Source organism: Eschrichtius robustus, chromosome 6 (genome assembly GCF_028021215.1).
Source record: "Eschrichtius robustus isolate mEscRob2 chromosome 6, mEscRob2.pri, whole genome shotgun sequence".
Classification (NCBI taxonomy): Eukaryota; Metazoa; Chordata; class Mammalia; order Artiodactyla; family Eschrichtiidae; genus Eschrichtius; species Eschrichtius robustus.
Genome location: NC_090829.1, coordinates 10,728,470 through 10,746,367, shown reverse-complemented (window position 1 = coordinate 10,746,367; position 17,898 = coordinate 10,728,470). Strand labels below are relative to the sequence as shown.

The window sequence follows — 17,898 nt, the reverse complement described above, 5'->3', positions numbered from 1 at the left end:
CCATTAGTGATGAAAAAACACATCAATGACACCCTGAACTAGCTCTGTGTGTGAACAACGACAGTCTGTAACAGCTGAAAAATGGAGTGGCACAATGCATTTCTGTACTTATGTCTACAGCCATAAAGTGACCTAGAATTAAACCCACACTCATGAAACATCAGAGTGACATCTTAATAACTGACTTCTCTTAGCCATCATGTTTTAAGATCTTTGGCAACTCGTTCTAAGGAAAACTGCCCGAAGAAAACGAAGGACAACTTAAATGTACTTAGAAATCAGAGTGAATGCAACTACATTGTCTGTTGCAAATCACTCTGTGTTCCCAAGAAAGACCTGAGAGAAGGAAGTACAATCGCCCTTTTACTTACACACCAAATATCTCATATTCGGCTATTCATTCTTGAGTCAGTTTTCAAAGCCACTGACTGACTCAATTGAACACACTTAGGATCAAGAACAACTGAGTCAGATGTGTGGTTTGGCCTGCCATCTTAAAATGGAATGGCAGTTATCAAAATTTTCAGAAGAAAGGATCAGGCAATTTTTCATGGATTGAAGTGAAATTTATCAAAATGGCAGAGGCCTCAGAGGAACATTACTGCACTGTGCTTTGGGAATAACTGATGATACAGTTAGACTGTCCATGATGCTCTCAAATTACTCAAAATTCACTAGAAAACATTTCATTATGAGACTTGAATGAACTCTTCCCACTTCAGACATATTACTCCTACGCCTACCTGAAAGAAATGTTTCCTCCTGAAACATTTCCCTAGTTTTTCTTTCCAGCAGGAGGTGACTTCTCCTTTTTCCAAACTCCCATGGCGTGAGGGATGTCTTATTTTCTCAGGTAAACTGCAGGTACCTGGAAGGCAGGTTCCGCGGGCAGTTGAATCTTGCACCTGCATCCTCTCCCTTTCCACCAGGTAGAGTCCCTAGCACGATACCCTACAAAGAGCACAAGCTAAATGTCTGCAAATGACTCAATGAGTGAGTGAGTGAATGCAAGCTTGTATGGTTCTGGGGTTTTTTTCCTGCTCTTACTGCAGACCCCAAAGGCTAATTATTTGCTACAAACTTTATGTTCACCTTTCAAACACATTAAGGTTGATATCCAAGTTTCAAGTAGTCATTCCATGATGATTCTTGCTAATGAACTTGATTTAAACTGATAGTAATCTAAAAAGTTTATGTACAGCTCTTTCAATATTGTCTACTTAGACAATATTAACCAAGGCATTTACCTCCTCTTTGAGAGCTAATCATTTCATTTACCGGCATCTATAGCTGTCAGAACTTTGGCAGACTTGGTGAAAAATACCATTAACTGCCCATATTAAAAATTAATCACACAAGATTTCCTTTGTTTCATTTTTTACCACTTAAACTCCCTACTGGACTTCCCTGGTGGTGCAGTGGTTAAGAATTCACTTGCCAATGTAGGGGACACGGGTTCAAGCCCTGGTCCGGGAAGACCCCACATGCCGTGGAGCAACTAAGCCTGTGCGCCACAACTACTGAGCCTGCACTCTAGAGCCCGTGAGCCACAACTCCTGAAGCCCAGGCGTGTAGAGCCGGTGCTCCGCAACAAAGAGAAGCCACCGCAGTGAGAAGCCCGTGCACCACAACGAAGAGTAGTCCCCGCTCGCTGCAACTAGAGAAAGCCTGCGTGCGGCAACGAAGACCCAACACAGCCAAAAATAAATTAATTAAATAATTTTTTTAAAAAAAGACCAGGTAATGAGCTTCTAAAGGCTGCCTTATGAACATTAGATTAAAATCAATACTTAAAAAAAAAAACCAAACAACTCCCTACTGATACAGAAAATGTTCTGCTGGGTTTTGTTTGTTTATTTTTCATAGCATGGGGTCTTTTCCTCATGATGCAAAAACATACAGTCATTGCATTTGCTAGGGGAGAAAATGCCTGAACTTTAAAATTGTATAATGCAATACTAAACAGAAGTGGGGGAAATTCTCTTGGTCATTTTTGTCACGAGAATGGCAAATTACCATTCTCATTACCATACTTGGCAAATTACCAAGCTTTTGCAACTTCCTTTAAAAGGGTGGGGGCCAGTTTCAAAGATCTGGCACCAAGTTATCCAAGCAATTCTTCCTCTGTATCTGCTTATTAAGGAGCTGGAATGTTCATTAAAGTCATCCAGGCAGGTGGTCCAGACACTCTGGATAGAGTGAACTCAAACTCAAGGACAATGTCATCTTCCCTTTCTTGAAAACCCTCCATGCCTCCTTCTTCTTAATAGCTTGACCCATTTTCTCTTCTGGAAAGTAAGTTCATTAGCTCAGGGCCTGTCCTCAGCGGGAGGAAAGAACCCCTACTGAACGCCCCAGCTCCACCGCTGGCTTGTAATGAACTATGCCTAAAATGGGATCGTTTATTTCTTATTCCTGCAGAGAAGCTTTCTTGCCCACTTCATCCAATCAGACTACAATATAGAGTTGGCTCAGGTCCTGCAAATCATTTAGTACAAATCCCACATCGTACCAGCTAGAAAATGGAGGCCCAGAAAAATCTACTGATGTGCCCCTTACACGACATCACCTGTTAGGAGCCAAGTGCAGCACAGAACACAGGCCCTCCAATCAGGTGCCCTATGTGCTTTCTCCCCTTTCCTGATGCTCAAAACTCTCCCTGGGAGTCAAGTGGTGTTGGTGAGTGTCAGGCACTGAGCCAGACAGAAGCAGACAGGTCCTTATGCCCTTGCTACTCTAAGTGTGGTCCACGGACCACCAGCAACGGCATCACTTGGGAACGTGTTAGAAATGTAGAGTACCAGGCCCCACCCCAGACCTTCTGAATCAGACTCTGCATTTGAACAATATCCCCAGGAGATTCAAAGAAGGCACATCAAAGTTTGAGAAGGGCTGCTCCAGAGCAGGGGAAAAAAGACACCTTCACATTTAGAATCAAGTTCATTTATGATCTGCTGACTTCATGGCAAGTCCTGTGCTAGCGTCACCTATAGTGGCATTATACAGAGGGATACTCCTGTGTCCTGACCAGAGCGGACTTTTGTCCCCTCCACACATCAAGGCCAATGGAATGGCCTACGGAACGGAAACACTGGAGCCCAATGAATGTCTTAGGTAACTAGGAAGGCACATGGTAAGTTGGTCTTATTTTGTCTCTTTTCTGAAATTCTGATTTATTTGAAGACTGTTAAGTGGTAAAATGGAGGAAAGGTAGAGTACAGAAATTACCACCTTATCTAAAAATCAAATATGCACTCTCCCACTTCTTTTCATAAAGTGGTCATCCACAGAATCATGGGTGCAGGAACACATCAGGTGCTTCACATCAGGGCTCGCATGCAGGTACAGGAGTCAGCCTGCCGGGGAGGATGTTTGCTGCCATGTCTGCCACCTTGATAACTAACTCCATGTCTGGGCCTCAGCTTCCTCGTCTTTAAGATGGAAATAAAAGCAGTACCTACCTCATAGGCTGATTATAAGGATGCTGTGATACTTACAAAGCCTGGCACACAGTGAGCGCTCAATAAGTGAGACCTATTGTCATACGTCCCATGTGTCAGTGGGACCTAAAACCACTAGGGCTCCCAGAACAATTTCCTCTTGTGATTGACCAGATATTGACCCACTGCCACTCAACATAAAGAAACCAATGTGCAAAAAAGGCAGACATTGAGAAAAGTTTCACTCTGCAAAAACCATGGTAATTCTGGATGTTACCAAAGGCGGACGCCACCTTTCACTTCAAATTCTAACGTAAATTAACATGGACTGAGCGCCCCAGAGCTCGATCAGCCGTGAAGAAGTAAAGAACTCTGCTGGCCAGGAGAGAGGGGTCCGTCTTCGTCACACAGCCTCACGTCCCACAGCTGTCCCTCCTGAGATCACCAGCCAAACGTCTGTTCAGCAGGCAAAGCAAGCGAGGAAGACGGGCAGTTGTTCTACTCTCTCTCTTTTTGAAATACAGCACATGTTGTCATTTCTCCCACGATAACTGGCCAAAAGACAGATCTGATTTCCTTTGCCAGGCTTTCAATTTTTATTTTTACAAGAGCAGCAGAAACATAATGTGCTTTCTATCCCACCTTCATTGTTTTTATTTATTTATTCACTCATTTATTTTTATTGGAGTATAGTTGATTTAAAATGTTGTATTAGTTTCAGGTGTACAGCAAAGTGATTCAGACTTAGATACATATATATGTATATTCTCTTACAGATTCTTTTCCCTTATAGGTTATTACAAAATATTTAGTTCCCTGTGCTACACAGTAAGTAGGTCCTTGTTGGTTATCCATTTTATACTGATATATAGTAGTATGTATATGTTAATCCCAAGGTCCTAGTTTATCCCTCTGCGCCCCTTCATCGTTTTTTTAAAAAGCATTTAAAATTAATATTGCTCTTTTTGAAAAACCAATCTCTACCTCTCTTTTCCTAATTAGACCCAATAAAAATATAAGAGTAAGCATTCTTGGGAAAGCCATATTGAAAAACATCGTCCAAGCCCTGAAAATCAAAATCAAGACCAAATCAATTACAGGACTTGATTCAAGTGAATTTTGTTTTTCCTCCCAAGTGATTGACAGAAAGTATGATGGGTTCAAAATACTCAAGTATTTCTGGAGTTTGGGGGAAGATATGAAGTTTGTAGACAGCCTCTAACCAAAGTGTGTCATCCAGCCATGCTTTGCAGATTAATAGTAGTATACTTTCCCTAGCTGCTCTCTTCTGGGAGTACAGCTCAAGGAGACAGTTTTCTAGCTGAGTGTAATCCAGTAAATTAAAGGAGGAAAGGATGTAACGTGGATTCTCTACTTATGCCGTCTGGTGTGGACAGTTGCAAGACGCTATGAAACTCTTTGGTTGTCTAATGTTTGGCCTTACCTGTCAGAGGGCAGAGGCCCTGGGAACAGATGCAAACTCCACACACACACTCCCGCAAACCCTAATCCTTTCCCCTCCCTTCTTCATTCAACACACATTAGGCACCTCATGATGCTAAGCTAACCGCCCACCCTCAGAGGCCTTACCTGTCGGCTTTCTTGATCAGGATGGCCCTGAAGATGTGCTCGAGGGGCGTCTTCTCCCGCTCATGGGTTGGCTGCACGAAGGGGTGCAGGGCCACCAGCGAGAAGCCCTGCTGGTACAGCTCCAGCAGCTGCGCGGGCAGGTCACGAAGGGAGGCCAGCCTCACGGCCGAGGCCCGTGGGAGCTCGGCTGGGAGTGGAGAGAGGGGAGGCTCATCAGAGACCCACCCAGACTGGCCACCCCACCCCATCCACATCCCTCTCCCCTCAGCTCAGCAGAAAATCTCCAGGTCGCCTCTCAGTCACATGAGTCTTGTTCCCATCTTAACTACTGTCTTCAAAAAAACCGACAAAACAGCTGGTTAATTTCCAACTCATCCCTAAGTACTGATGATTGGATGGCTTAAAATTAGAGCCAGTTTCTCAGAGATCACACTGGAAAAGTCACTTCCACCCCCTCAGAAAATTAAAAAGAAATGAAGAAGGAGGAGGATCCCAAGACGATGACAACTGCAAACAAACGTAAAATTGCCGGGTGGCAAAAAGCAGCAGCAAAACACAGTCCAAAGACAGACCAAACAACATTTCTGTGCCACTTAAGACTAAAGGGTAATTTCTTTAACAGGCAAAAAACAGAAACAAGAACAAAAACAAGAAAAAGAAATATGGGCCAAATATACAAACAGGCAATTGCCTGAAAAGCATAAAAGGGTAATCAATACTTGAAAGGACACTCAAATTAACTCAACATTAGAACTATGCATAACAAAACAAATAAATGTTTTCCCCCTATTGAATTAGTTTAAAATTGGGGTTTAAAAAAACCTTTTTGAGAAGGGCAGACAAGATTTCAGAAGTCAACAGATTCAAGTGACAAGTCTTCCAGCCCAATCCCCCGCCCCTCAGGCTCTTTCCCTAGAGGCAATCAGTATTATCCATTTTCTTTTGTATATATGTTAATAACCGCTGAATCTGTACACAAATAAGTCTATATATCTATCTCACTTTTTTTACACAAATGGTAGGATAATGTTACAACCCAGCTTTTTATCCATTTTTATCAATTAACAGTATCCTTTTCTTGGAGATCATTCCATGGCAGCACACAGAGCTCTTCCTCATTCTTTTTACAGCTGCACAACTGCTCCACTGTGTGAGGTACCACAGATTATTCAAACTTTTGCTTTCATAAGTTATACTGCAATGAAAAACACCACTCCTACATGATTTCACATGCATTCATGTACAGTATACCTAAAAAAGTTAATTCCTAGGTGTGGAATTGCTGGGCTCAAGATAAATGCATTGTAATTTTTTTAGAGACTGCCAAATCTCCTCCACAGTGCAGTAAGGGTTTACGTTTATCAGTGAGGTACAAAGATATTTCTTTTTTTTTTTTGAAGATAGTTCTTTTTATTTATTTATTTATTTATTTATTTATTTATTTATGGCTGTGTTGGGTCTTCATTTTTTCTGTGCGAGGGCTTTCTCTAGTTGCGGCAAGTGGGGGCCACTCTTCATCGCGGTGCGCGGGCCTCTCACTATCACGGCCTCTCTTGTTGCGGAGCACAGGCTCCAGATGCGCAGGCTCAGTAATTGTGGCTCACGGGCCTAGTTGCTCCGTGGCATGTGGGATCTTCCCAGACCAGGGCTCGAACCCGTGTCCCCTGCATTGGCAGGCAGATTCTCAACCACTGCACCACCAGGGAAGCCCCACAAAGGTATTTCTTTTCCCACGCCCTGGCTAATCTCACAGCGAAAAAAATGATCCCTGTGAGGTGGTAATTTATATTTCTCATTATGTAATTTGTATTTTTTCTTATTAAACGTATCATGTTTAAATGCTATTTATGTTGCCTTTTCTGTTAACTGTTCAAAATCTTTGCCTAGTTTTCTACTGGGTTATCGGTCTTTTTTCTATTGATTTGTAGTAACTCTTTATATATTAGGAAATTCAGTTCTTATTCGTAATAACAGTTGCAAATATCTTTCCCAAATTATTGTCTTTTGACTTTGCATGACATGGGTTTTTCCATGAATAATTTTTTTTAATAAAGTTGAATTTATCAATCTTGCCTTCAATGGCTTCTGAGTTTTATGTCATAGCAGAGAGACCTGGAATAGAAAACAATTCTCTTGTGATTTCCTGTAGTAATATTTCAGTTTTTGCATGTAAATCTTTGCTCCATTTGGAATTTATGCAATATGAATTCAACCTTTCCCACCCACCCCCCAGTTTATCCATTTTTCCACATTGATTTGAGATGTCACCTTTATCATATGTTATATTCTTAAGTATATTTAAGTCTATGACTGTGATCTATTAATCTAACAATTTTAGTTTCATATTATGTTTTAAAATCTGGTCAGGCTATTTCCTGAATCTTCCTATCTTCCTGTTTATTTTCTGAATCTTCCTGTTTCTTCTCAATTATTTGCTTTTCCAAATGGTCTTTAAAATCAGCTCATCAAACTGTCCCTCAAAAAAAAAATCTTGTTGATACTATTATCGGATCATGTTCAAATTATAGCTGAACTGAGAGAGAATGGATTTTTTTTCTTTTTAACCATTTTTTAAATTGAAGTATAGTTAATTTACGATGTTGTGTTACTTTCAGGTGTACAGCAAAGTGATTCAGTTATACATATCTATATATGTCTATTTTTCTTCAGATTCTTTTCCATTATAGGTTATTACAAGATATTGAATATAGTTCCCTGTGCTATACAGTAGGTCCTTGTAGGTTATCTATTTTATATATAGTAGTGTGGATATGTTAATCCCAAACTCCTAATTTATTGCTCCCCCTCACACTATTTGATTATATTTTTAATCCACAGGAATTGGAAATTGAAGCCAAACAATATCTTACAGAAAGTTAACAACATCAACCTCCCGAGAATGGATATTTTCATCATGCTACAAGTTTCCATCCAAGAACATTGCATGATTTTCCCTTATTCAAGACTCTTTTGGGGTCCCTCGGGTGCATATTAAAATTTTCTTCACATACATACTGCACACTTGTGAAGTTTATTCCTAGTTATTTTATATTTTATTGCTATTTAAATTGATTTTTTTTTCTTCTTTTACTTCTGTGATCTCCATCGTGGGCAAGAATGTTGGAGAAACACTCATGCTCATGGCGGTTGATAGTGGTGAACCTTTCTGGAGGGCCATGTGGTATTTTCCCTCAATCCTAAAAGTGCATTTGCACTTTGTCCAGCAACCTCGCCACTGAGTATTATGCCTATGGCTGGACTCCGAAATGTTTCTCAAGATATATGGGCAAAGATATTCACTACAGGGTCATCACAACAGCAGAAACCTAGAACCAAGGAGTTCTTCATTGAAGGGCTAGCTCAACACTGGGACACCCCAATGATGAATCCTCTGAACCATTAATATGTGTTACATGCGGATGAAAATGTGCCCAAGATTCATGACTAAGTTAAGAGACAAGGTGTCTAACAGTGTTTATCGTAGGATACTTTAGTATAAAAAAATTAGAAGGATAGATAGACATGAATAAAATTTTTTTCTGGAAGAAATAACAAAAACATCAATATTGGAGAGACTGGAGTAGGGAGGTGAGGATGAGAAAGTAGTTTTTACTTTATTTTGTACTTTCAATACTATTACCGTCAATACAGCAATCATCTGGGTGGAGGGTTTATGAGACATTTTAATTTTCTTCTTTACATGTGAAAAATATTTAAAATTTTAATGTATTTTTTAAAATATTGTGTTACTTTAAAACAAACTTAAAAACAAAATCTAGGGGTACTTAAGAACACTCTTAACATCAGCCACTGTAGCCGTCATTTCCAGACATCAGGCAAGAAATTTACAGGAAGAAAAATCTACAGCAATGATTCATTCTAAAGCAAGTGTCCAGCATCCTGGAGAAATCGCCATGAATAACAGTGACAAAGATAAGGCTGGCCGGGAAAGCTGGAAAGCATGCAATCTTTCCCTTGAAGAGTACATTCTACATATGCCGCCAGATAGAAAAAAATCTTGAAGGTAAGTCTGGAAAGAATGCTGAGCCCGTCCACACTCCTAGGCACAGCAACTCGGCGGGCCAGAGAGGCAGCCTCTCCAAGCCTGCCCCACCGTCCAGCAGCAGAGGCAACACCCAAAATCCTTGGAAATGGAGACCCTTGGGCACCACCCCAGACCTACTGAATCGGAATCGGAGCCATCTATGTCTTCACAAGCCCTCGAGGAGATTAAGAGGCTGAGAACTACCTTCTAGAGGGTTTCCCTCTGGCACTCCTCCAAAGGGCAGAGAACCTATGGATCTAAGGGCACACACCCACCTGTGACCTGCACCCCAACTCCACACAGCCAGGACCCTGGCTGTCCCTGCCGTGGCAGCCCCAGGCCCACTGCGACGGTCTGCACAGGCTTCTCCCCCAGTCTGTGTGCACCCCCAGGCCCAAGGCGGCACAGAGACTAGGGCAAGGCGAGTGGGGAGACACTGTTGCGGGGGCAACATTTAAGGAGCACCAAAAACTCAGTAACCAGTACGAATCAACATTAAATGCAATATGTTAAAAAGTGAACATGAATGCCGAAAGTCCATAATGAACAAACTATCAAAAATTTTACTAAAGACAGCATCCGTATTATTGATTTTTCTTTTGCCTCAAGCTCGGCACAGCCCTGTTACTGATCTCCTCTTTGTAAAAGACGTTGTCTCACTTGCCTCACCCTAGTGCCGGCCCAGCCCAACATCTCTTGCCCTCTTGTCCGCGGCCCTGCGAATGACAGGAGTGGGCCTGTATGTAGGTTGTTCCAGGGGAACCAGGGGCAGGTCTCCTGCGCTGTCAGGAGATGACGAAGCAACAGAAGCGTGTGTGGCACAGACACTGGTTGTTTTATTTAAAAAACTGAATGGACTTTTGGTAGGAGTGTAAGCCCTTCTGGAGGGTAATTTTATAATATCCATCAGACCTAAAAATACCACACGGCACAAAGATCCCCTCTTCTTTCATAAAACTGTACATAAAGAGCATCTGTGAGTCATCAAATACGAGACCTCAAAATCAGTCTCTACAGGTCGGTATTTTGTAAATGTTTCGAGTATTTCAGACTCTTTCTGCTACAGTAAAATAAACCTGTGCCAAGATTTTTATAATTTGTATGTTTCTTTCCTCTTATGCATGATCCTATAATTTAAAAAATGAATAAAAGCAGTTGACATGTTTAGAAGACTTGGGATTCTAGGATCAGCTATGCTTCACACTGGCATCCATCCCGGGCCTGTGAACAGTCAGTTTCCGCGTATAAAACGGAGATGACAACGTGGGCCGGTCTTCCATCAGAGAGTGGTTGTAAGGATCACATGGGATCCTTACATGTGTAAGGATGCATGCGTAATCGATGGAGCTCCGAACAACGGAGTTCAGTGGTGCTGGGAGTGGCGATGGACTGGCCCGCTGCAGCGGCTGATGACAATTCGGTGCTGGGACATTAAATCCTCCCCATCCCCATCCACAGCCCTTCACCTCCACGCGCCAAATCAGTGCCCTAAAAATATTAGTCAATCAACCACTTTATAGCTAAATGCTTCCTGAATGAAACATAATACCTTTAAAATTTTTATCTTCAAATCTAAAAATGTATCTCCTGTCAAAACTCAGCAATTTTATAGCTTTAATTTTTGGTATGCATGCTGTCAAAGTTGAGCTTCATGGTTAAAAAAACAAATAAAAATGAATCTCAACTATCCTATAATAAAAAAAAAAAAACAGCGCCAACTGTAAACGTGATTAAAGGCCTAATTTCACGTTTCTTTTTGAACCTTAACCTTAAAAAGAAACCCTGGTTCTTGTAAAGTGACCAATCCCCCAGTATTACTACTAGGAAAACAAACAAGGGAATGACTTATCTGTTTGGATGAACAGACCAATCGTGGGCTCTTGGTCTATTTCTCACCCCACCCATCAGAATGACCTCTCCACTATTTTCGTTTTGCAATATTTGCCTGATTTCATTTACAAATTACATAACCTTGGGCAAGTCACGTAATTCCCACCCCATCTCTTGGGTCCCTCATTTTTAAAATGAAGACCCCGGACAGGCAATTCCAAAAGGAGCTTCCAACTTTAAAATGCAATGATGTTATCATTTCAATTTGGAGACTAAGGTACAAGTTTCTAACTAAAAAGTGACATTGGAGAATACAATAAACGTTTCCAACGTGAACTGAAAGAGTCCTCCCAAACCAGAGCCAAAATGAGAATAAGGAACAACCACATGTTTGGGTGGGTAGAGAGACGGAGAGAGAGGCAGGAAGAGAATCTGCTGCTGGTGCAGCAGGATAAAAGTCACCGCTGAAGATGAGGGCACTGATGGGCCAGTGTTACCCTCCAGTCTGAGGAAGTGTCACCATTAGGGCCCAACACCCATTTGAAGGTCACACTTTTCTCTCCACTTTCTAAACTGTCTTGTTCCACACACTTGGTTCACAGCAATCAGCCTGCAAGCCGGGGTCCAGGCTGGACATCCCTGTGCTCCCGCTCAGGGAGCTGTCTTCTTCCCATACGGGGACTCATGCTGCTGCTGTGCAAAGCCTGGTTCTCCAGCCTGGCAGGGGCTGGGTCTCATCCTATGACCTGTAGCAGGTCTGGGACAGATCCCAAGGCCAGGAACTGGGGCCCCAGGGCCCAGACGGATAAAGTAAGCAAGAGACAGAGCCAGGGGATGAGCAGTGAACACGGAGGGCCCACCTCCCCAAGGGGGTGGCATCTTGTCTTTCTAGCTTGGTTACCGCCAATGGGCACGTGGGCCCATTGGTGCCAGAATGTCTAATTCTTACCTTCAAGAAGTCAGAAATCTTGATCCTCATAGAAACTCTCCTAATCTTTAGATTTGGCAAGTAAGTCCTATTTTATTTTCCACCCCATATGGCCCAAAGCCAAGACCTGGTAGGTCGCAGTATCTGGCTGGGGCATTTGATAAACGTGGGAGGATGGATGCCCCACGCCCTTCCCATCCCTGATGGTGGCACTGCCAAGGGATGGTGTGACTGCCAGTCAGGCAATGACCAGCTTACCAGTGTGCTCATTCCCACATCATCACGACTTATCCAAGTCTTCAAGGACATGTCCGCAGGTATTTGACACATGCCTCTATTTCCTTTCTACTTTCTGTCTCTATGAATTTGACTACTGGAGGTACCTCATCCCAGGGAAATCATATATTTGTCCTTTTGTGACTGGCTTATTTCACTTAGCATAATTTCTTCAAAGTTCATCTATGTTGCAGCATGCGTCAGGATTTCTTTCTTTTTTAAGGCTGAATAATATTCCATTGTATGTATATATCACATTTTTTTAAAACTGAAGTTAGTTGATTTACAATGTTGTGTTAGTTTCAGGTGTACAGCAAAGTGATGCAGTTATACATACATACATATATGTATATTCTTTTTCAGATTCTTTTCCCTTTCAGGTTATTACAAAATATTAAGTATAGTTCCTTGTGCCATACAGTAGGTCCTTGTTGGTTACCGATTTTATAGATAGTAGTGTGTATATGTTAATTCCAAATCCCTCCCTTTTCTATACTGATGTAGACATGAACAAAGAGGTTAGAACCACATAACTATATTTCAAATCCCTTGGAAATCTTTTTTTCCCTCATTCAATTACCAATAAGAGGCTTTTTTTAAAATCAAAACACAGAAAGTACTGTTAGAAAGGTATTTTGGGTAACATGAGAGTCCAAAGGTTTTGTTTTGAAATAAGTGGGGTTTTTTTGTTTCAGAAAATAACTCCATATAAATAAATAAACCATTATTCCAGGAGTTTAAAAAGAAAGAAAACAGGGGAAAAAGCATAATCCACAAAACCACATATTTCTTAACACTCCTGGGATAAAGGAGATTGTATTTTTGCTATGACTATGTTTGTTTAGCAGAAACATTCTGCAGCCCTGTTTACTCCCTGGAAACGAAGCCCTTCGGACATCTGCAGAAGAGCCAAAGCGATGTTTCTTCTACTTCAAACTTCATTACAGGGAAGGTACCAGCTTCCAACACAAGAAAGAAAGCGCTGTGCACAATGACCTCACATCTCACTCAAGTCTCTACAGCAGGCAACACAGGCTGACCCGCAACAGCTCCTATGATTTTGCCCAGCAATCATTTGTGACTTTAACCTAATTACTCAAAGTCCAACTTTGCTTTTCTAATTGCATCCACTAATGGATCTGTCAATACCAGGGCGCCCAACAGGAGAGAAAGACACCATCTCCCCCAGGTCATTTCCTTCTCAGGTGGAGCTGATAATGACACTGTTCAAACAAATCCTTTTTTCTCTAATTTCCTTGAAGGCCACCATTTCTATAACGTCAATCTGGCTGGACTTTGCAGTAGATCCAATTTAGCAAAAAACTAAAATCAATCACTTTTCGATGTGGGGTTTTTCACTGTATAAGTAAAAAATAGGAATTCAATTTTTTTTTTTTGGCCACGCCGCGCAGCATACGGGATCTTAGTTCCCCGATCAGGGATCGAACCTGCGGCCCCTGCAGTGGAAACGCGGAGTCTTAACCACTGGGCCGCCAGGGAAGTCTCAGGAATTCGATTTTTTAAATAATGTTTGCAGCCCGTGTCTTCTGTGTTATTTCTAAATCTGTGGCATAAACCTTTCATTTTAGGATTTTCAAATTCAGACTTCTGTCATCTTTTTATCAAATTAACTCATGTTTCTGAAACTTAAAAAAAAACACACATCCAGGCTCAGGAGACCACACCATTAAAACACTATTTATTCTTTCATATTTTGTTAATTGGAGTGAAATTCACTTAACATAAAAATCAGTCATTTAAAAGTGAACGATTCAGTGGCATTTAATACATTTGCAATGCTATACAACCATCACCTCTGTCTAGTTCTAAAATGAGGAACCTGCATATTCATTAAGCAGTTATTCCCCACCCCTCTCTCCCCCAGCCCCTGGCAACCACCAATCTGCTTTCATAAAACACAATTCTTAACACCTTAACTAAATCATGGATAAACTCAAGAGGGAAATCTAAAGCACTTCTTTAAGCTTCCATAAACCTAGGATTCTACAGGCCAATCAGGCAGTAATTGACAAAGCAACAGATGCTCATCAAATGTGTTCCTAAGATGCAGGCCACTGGTCCACAGATGCTTGTTAAACATCAGACTATCAGACTCTGTGACAAAAAGGGGGGCTATAAAGGGGAGGAGGGAGTCAAGTTGTTATTGGTTTGCTTGTCATTCCAAAGAGTCTCACACAGTCATTGAATTACACACACACACAATATTGTACTATAAAAAATTCAATGTCTACGTGTTTGTAAGGAGAGGGCCTGAATAATTCCTGTTGACGATACCCATTGATCAAACTCCGAAGATGGCATGATTGCTCATCTCACCTCACCAGTCCATTTTGTCAGAGAAGACACAGGCTAAGATTCATCAGGAAAGCTTTTCAAGAAACACCAGGCACTGCGCTGCTTAGATCTCACAGTGGGAGTATTCAAATATTAAAAGCAACCAGCTAGCAACTGAACCCAGGGTATTAATAAAATATTTCACACACTTAAAAGTACTTTTTATAGAGAAGAGAGGACATGAAGGATTACCAAGTCTTCAGAATTTCTAACCAAACTCATCCACACCAGATCCAAGAAGAGCTTGGCCTGAGTCAGAAGGGAAGCTAGTTATCCGTATTTTATGCCATTTTCCTAACTGAGCATGATAGCACTATAGCTGACACTCCTGAAGTTCTCTTTTGATTTTGAGAATACAATAAACTGATTGCATCAAAGACCAGCCACTAATGACTATGTACAAACAATATGGAAATGAAACTGTTTAGAATGTAAATGGGACCTTATATGGATTTCCATGATCAAGTCTCAAGACTTTGCATAAAAGTAATCAGCACTGAAAATCTTCAGCGCTGGAAAGGTGGCTAGTCCAAACTGAATGTGCCATACGTGTAAAATGTACATGAGATTTCAAAGACTTAGCACGAAAACAAGAATGTAAAATACCTAAGTAAAGAAGTTTTTTTTTATATTGGTAACACACTGAAATGACAATATTTGGGATATTTGAGGATTAAATAAAATATATTAAAATGAATTTCTACCTGTTTTAAATGTGGCTACAGGAAAATTTAAACTTACATATGGGGCTCACATATATTTCCACTAGACAGCACTGCTCTTACGATTACTTACCAATCATTTGTTGTAACATTTACCACTATTTTTAATTATACAAATTATTCATTTAATTTTTTTTTCTGTCCCTCCCAATAAATAAGCTCTGCCAGGCCAGAGCCCAGGCCAGGTTTATTCGCCAGCAAGCTGGCCAACCCAGAGTGTCTGGAGAAAGCTCATTAACAATCATCGTTAAATGAAGAAATTCTCCATTGACTGGTACGGCCACACGTCATGACCGCACCAGTACTTTTTCCATCAAAGAAAGGCCAATGCAAACTGCCACCTGCAGCTACTTGGTGAGGGGGGGTAGTTAACTCTGAGGTCCCCACTCTGGGCTCCAAAGTAAATTCGCCACGATACCAAGATGAAAGAAACCATAAATAGTCCTAGAAAACCATCACCCAGTGATGAACTTTTTTTCTTAACCATGGTAAAATATACATAAAAATGTACCATTTTAACCATATTTAAGTGTACAATTCAACGGCCTGAAGTACATTTACACTGTTGTGCAACCATCACCACCAGGCACCTCCAGGAAACCTTCTTTTAACCAACAGTGTCACCTGCACCTCCCACCCAACCCTTCACCTCAGCCACCCAAGGAGAAAGGACACCTCACCTCCACCGTGCCACCCTTCCTTCCTCTCTCCCCTCTGGTGTGAGCAGGAGATACAAGAGCAGCAAGGAGAAAAAAGAAGCTGCTATGAGGCATAATAATTCCCAAATGTGAAAATCTGCCACTGGAAAAAACTCAAATTTGATATGACAACGGAAGCGAAGGAAGAATGTAAAAAATTTCACTTTGCAGAGGCGCCCAAATGACAGCACAAAGATTATGCATCTTAACCCCAAACAGCATAAAATGGAAAAAAAAAAAAAAGGAATTTCCCCAAAAGTCTGGTGCCCCAATGGCATAAGTGCACTTCAGTTTGGCATTTACACAGGACACAAGAGAATATTACTATTTCTTTTTATCCTGAGTCATTATCATAAGGGTCTCCACTCTGTAACAGAGTTTTACATTGGTATGTCAATAAAGTCTTTACTTAGGAGAGTATTTTTTATTTCAGAGTATAATAAGATAAAATAATACACTATGGAAACTGTTGGAAAGCAAAAAAATTCACCATGCACAAGACTAGTTTTAAGTGCTTATGACAGAATAAATTCCACTCTCTCCAGGCTTAGTACAACTTCTACCCACAAAGGAAGCCCACCCGTAGGTTCAAAGGCACGATCCCCAGACACATCAACAAATGCACATCAGTGGATTCTCCTTTCCTTGCTGTAGTGGAGACACACCACGTATTCTGTGGCACAGTCAATAAACCATTCACAAACTTACCAGAAGTTCCATATATTGCAAATGCGTTTTAATAAATAAAATTCTTATGTGTATGACATCACAAAAGATTCAACAGAACTCAAATGAGGACAGGACCAGACAGGTCTCATGCTCTAAAAAAGGTTTCGAGCACCTGCATTTTCAGCTTTGCATGAACAATTACCACGTTCACGCACAAACTCCCAAATTGGTGCATGGAAATAGAAAATCGTACACACGGGCTCCGCTAACCAATTTGCATGCAAAATTGTCATCAGCACTCTTCAGTTTATTTTTTGCTATATAAGATATGGGGGGTCTGTGATGCCTCGGGAGACTGATTTTAAGAGGCATTTTGGTTCCCGCTATTAAAAGGGGGGCCCCTGATGGTGTCCGGGGTCTATGCATGCATATGTCCCTCCCAGCTGCCTTCTCATGTAGTTCAGTGAAAGAGCGGAAAAGCTTGAGAATGAGATTAAGTAGAATAATGGGCAACGGATATTCTTCAGAATAATAAAACAGAGAAGAAACATGGTAAAAAAAAAAATAATTTGTATTGACACCCAGAAAAATGCCATCTATCAATGACAGTTTGCACAAGAAGGGAAAGATGGATATTACCCAGGCAGGAAAAAGGACTTCCCTGATTCGGCCAGTGATACATACTGAAATGGACCACCCGGAAGCTTGGCCGTGGAGATTGCCAGTGAGGATCTGATAGGCATCTATGTGCTCATAAGGCGTCTTAAGTTTTCTCAAACAGTTCCTCTCTTCCACTTGAAATGCAGTTAGTGTGAACTGAGATATGCTGGAAGTGTGAAAAACACACAAGATTTCAAAGACTTCGTAGAAAAAAACGAATGTGAAATATCGCAGAGTGTTTTACTGATCACATGTTGAAATGATAGTATTCTGAATGTACTGAGTTACATAAAATATATCGTTAAAATTAATTTACCTATTTTAATTTTTTTTAATGTGGCTACTAGAATATTTTAAATTAGATTCATGCCTCACGTTATATTTCTGTTGGACAAGGTCTGTTCTAGAACCTCTTGTTTTAAATTTATTTATTTATTTACTTACTTAAATTTTTTATTTTAAACTAATTTCAGTCCAAAAAACATGATCCCTTCTCTAATTTTATTTTAAATTAGATCTATGGCTCACATTATATTTCAATTGGATAGGCTTGATCTAGAACCCTTTGTTTTAAAGTAATTAATTATTTTATTTATTTATTTATTTTAAACTTATTTCAGTCCGAAAAACATGATCCCTGCCCTACTTTTATTAAACTGCCAATTTAACTCCTTACTAAGCATCC

The 17,898-nt window shown here is 40.8% G+C and overlaps 1 protein-coding gene across 1 annotated transcript in view; it reads right to left on the bottom strand.

The window, feature by feature from the left end:
- RFTN1 (raftlin, lipid raft linker 1) overlaps positions 1–17,898 on the bottom strand; it is a 199,972-nt gene that overhangs the window by 117,523 nt on the left and 64,551 nt on the right. Inside the window, exon 3 of the mRNA XM_068545867.1 lies at positions 5,031–5,217. Within this exon, the coding sequence (XP_068401968.1) occupies positions 5,031–5,217 (187 nt within the window). The remainder of the gene's footprint in view (positions 1–5,030; positions 5,218–17,898) is intronic.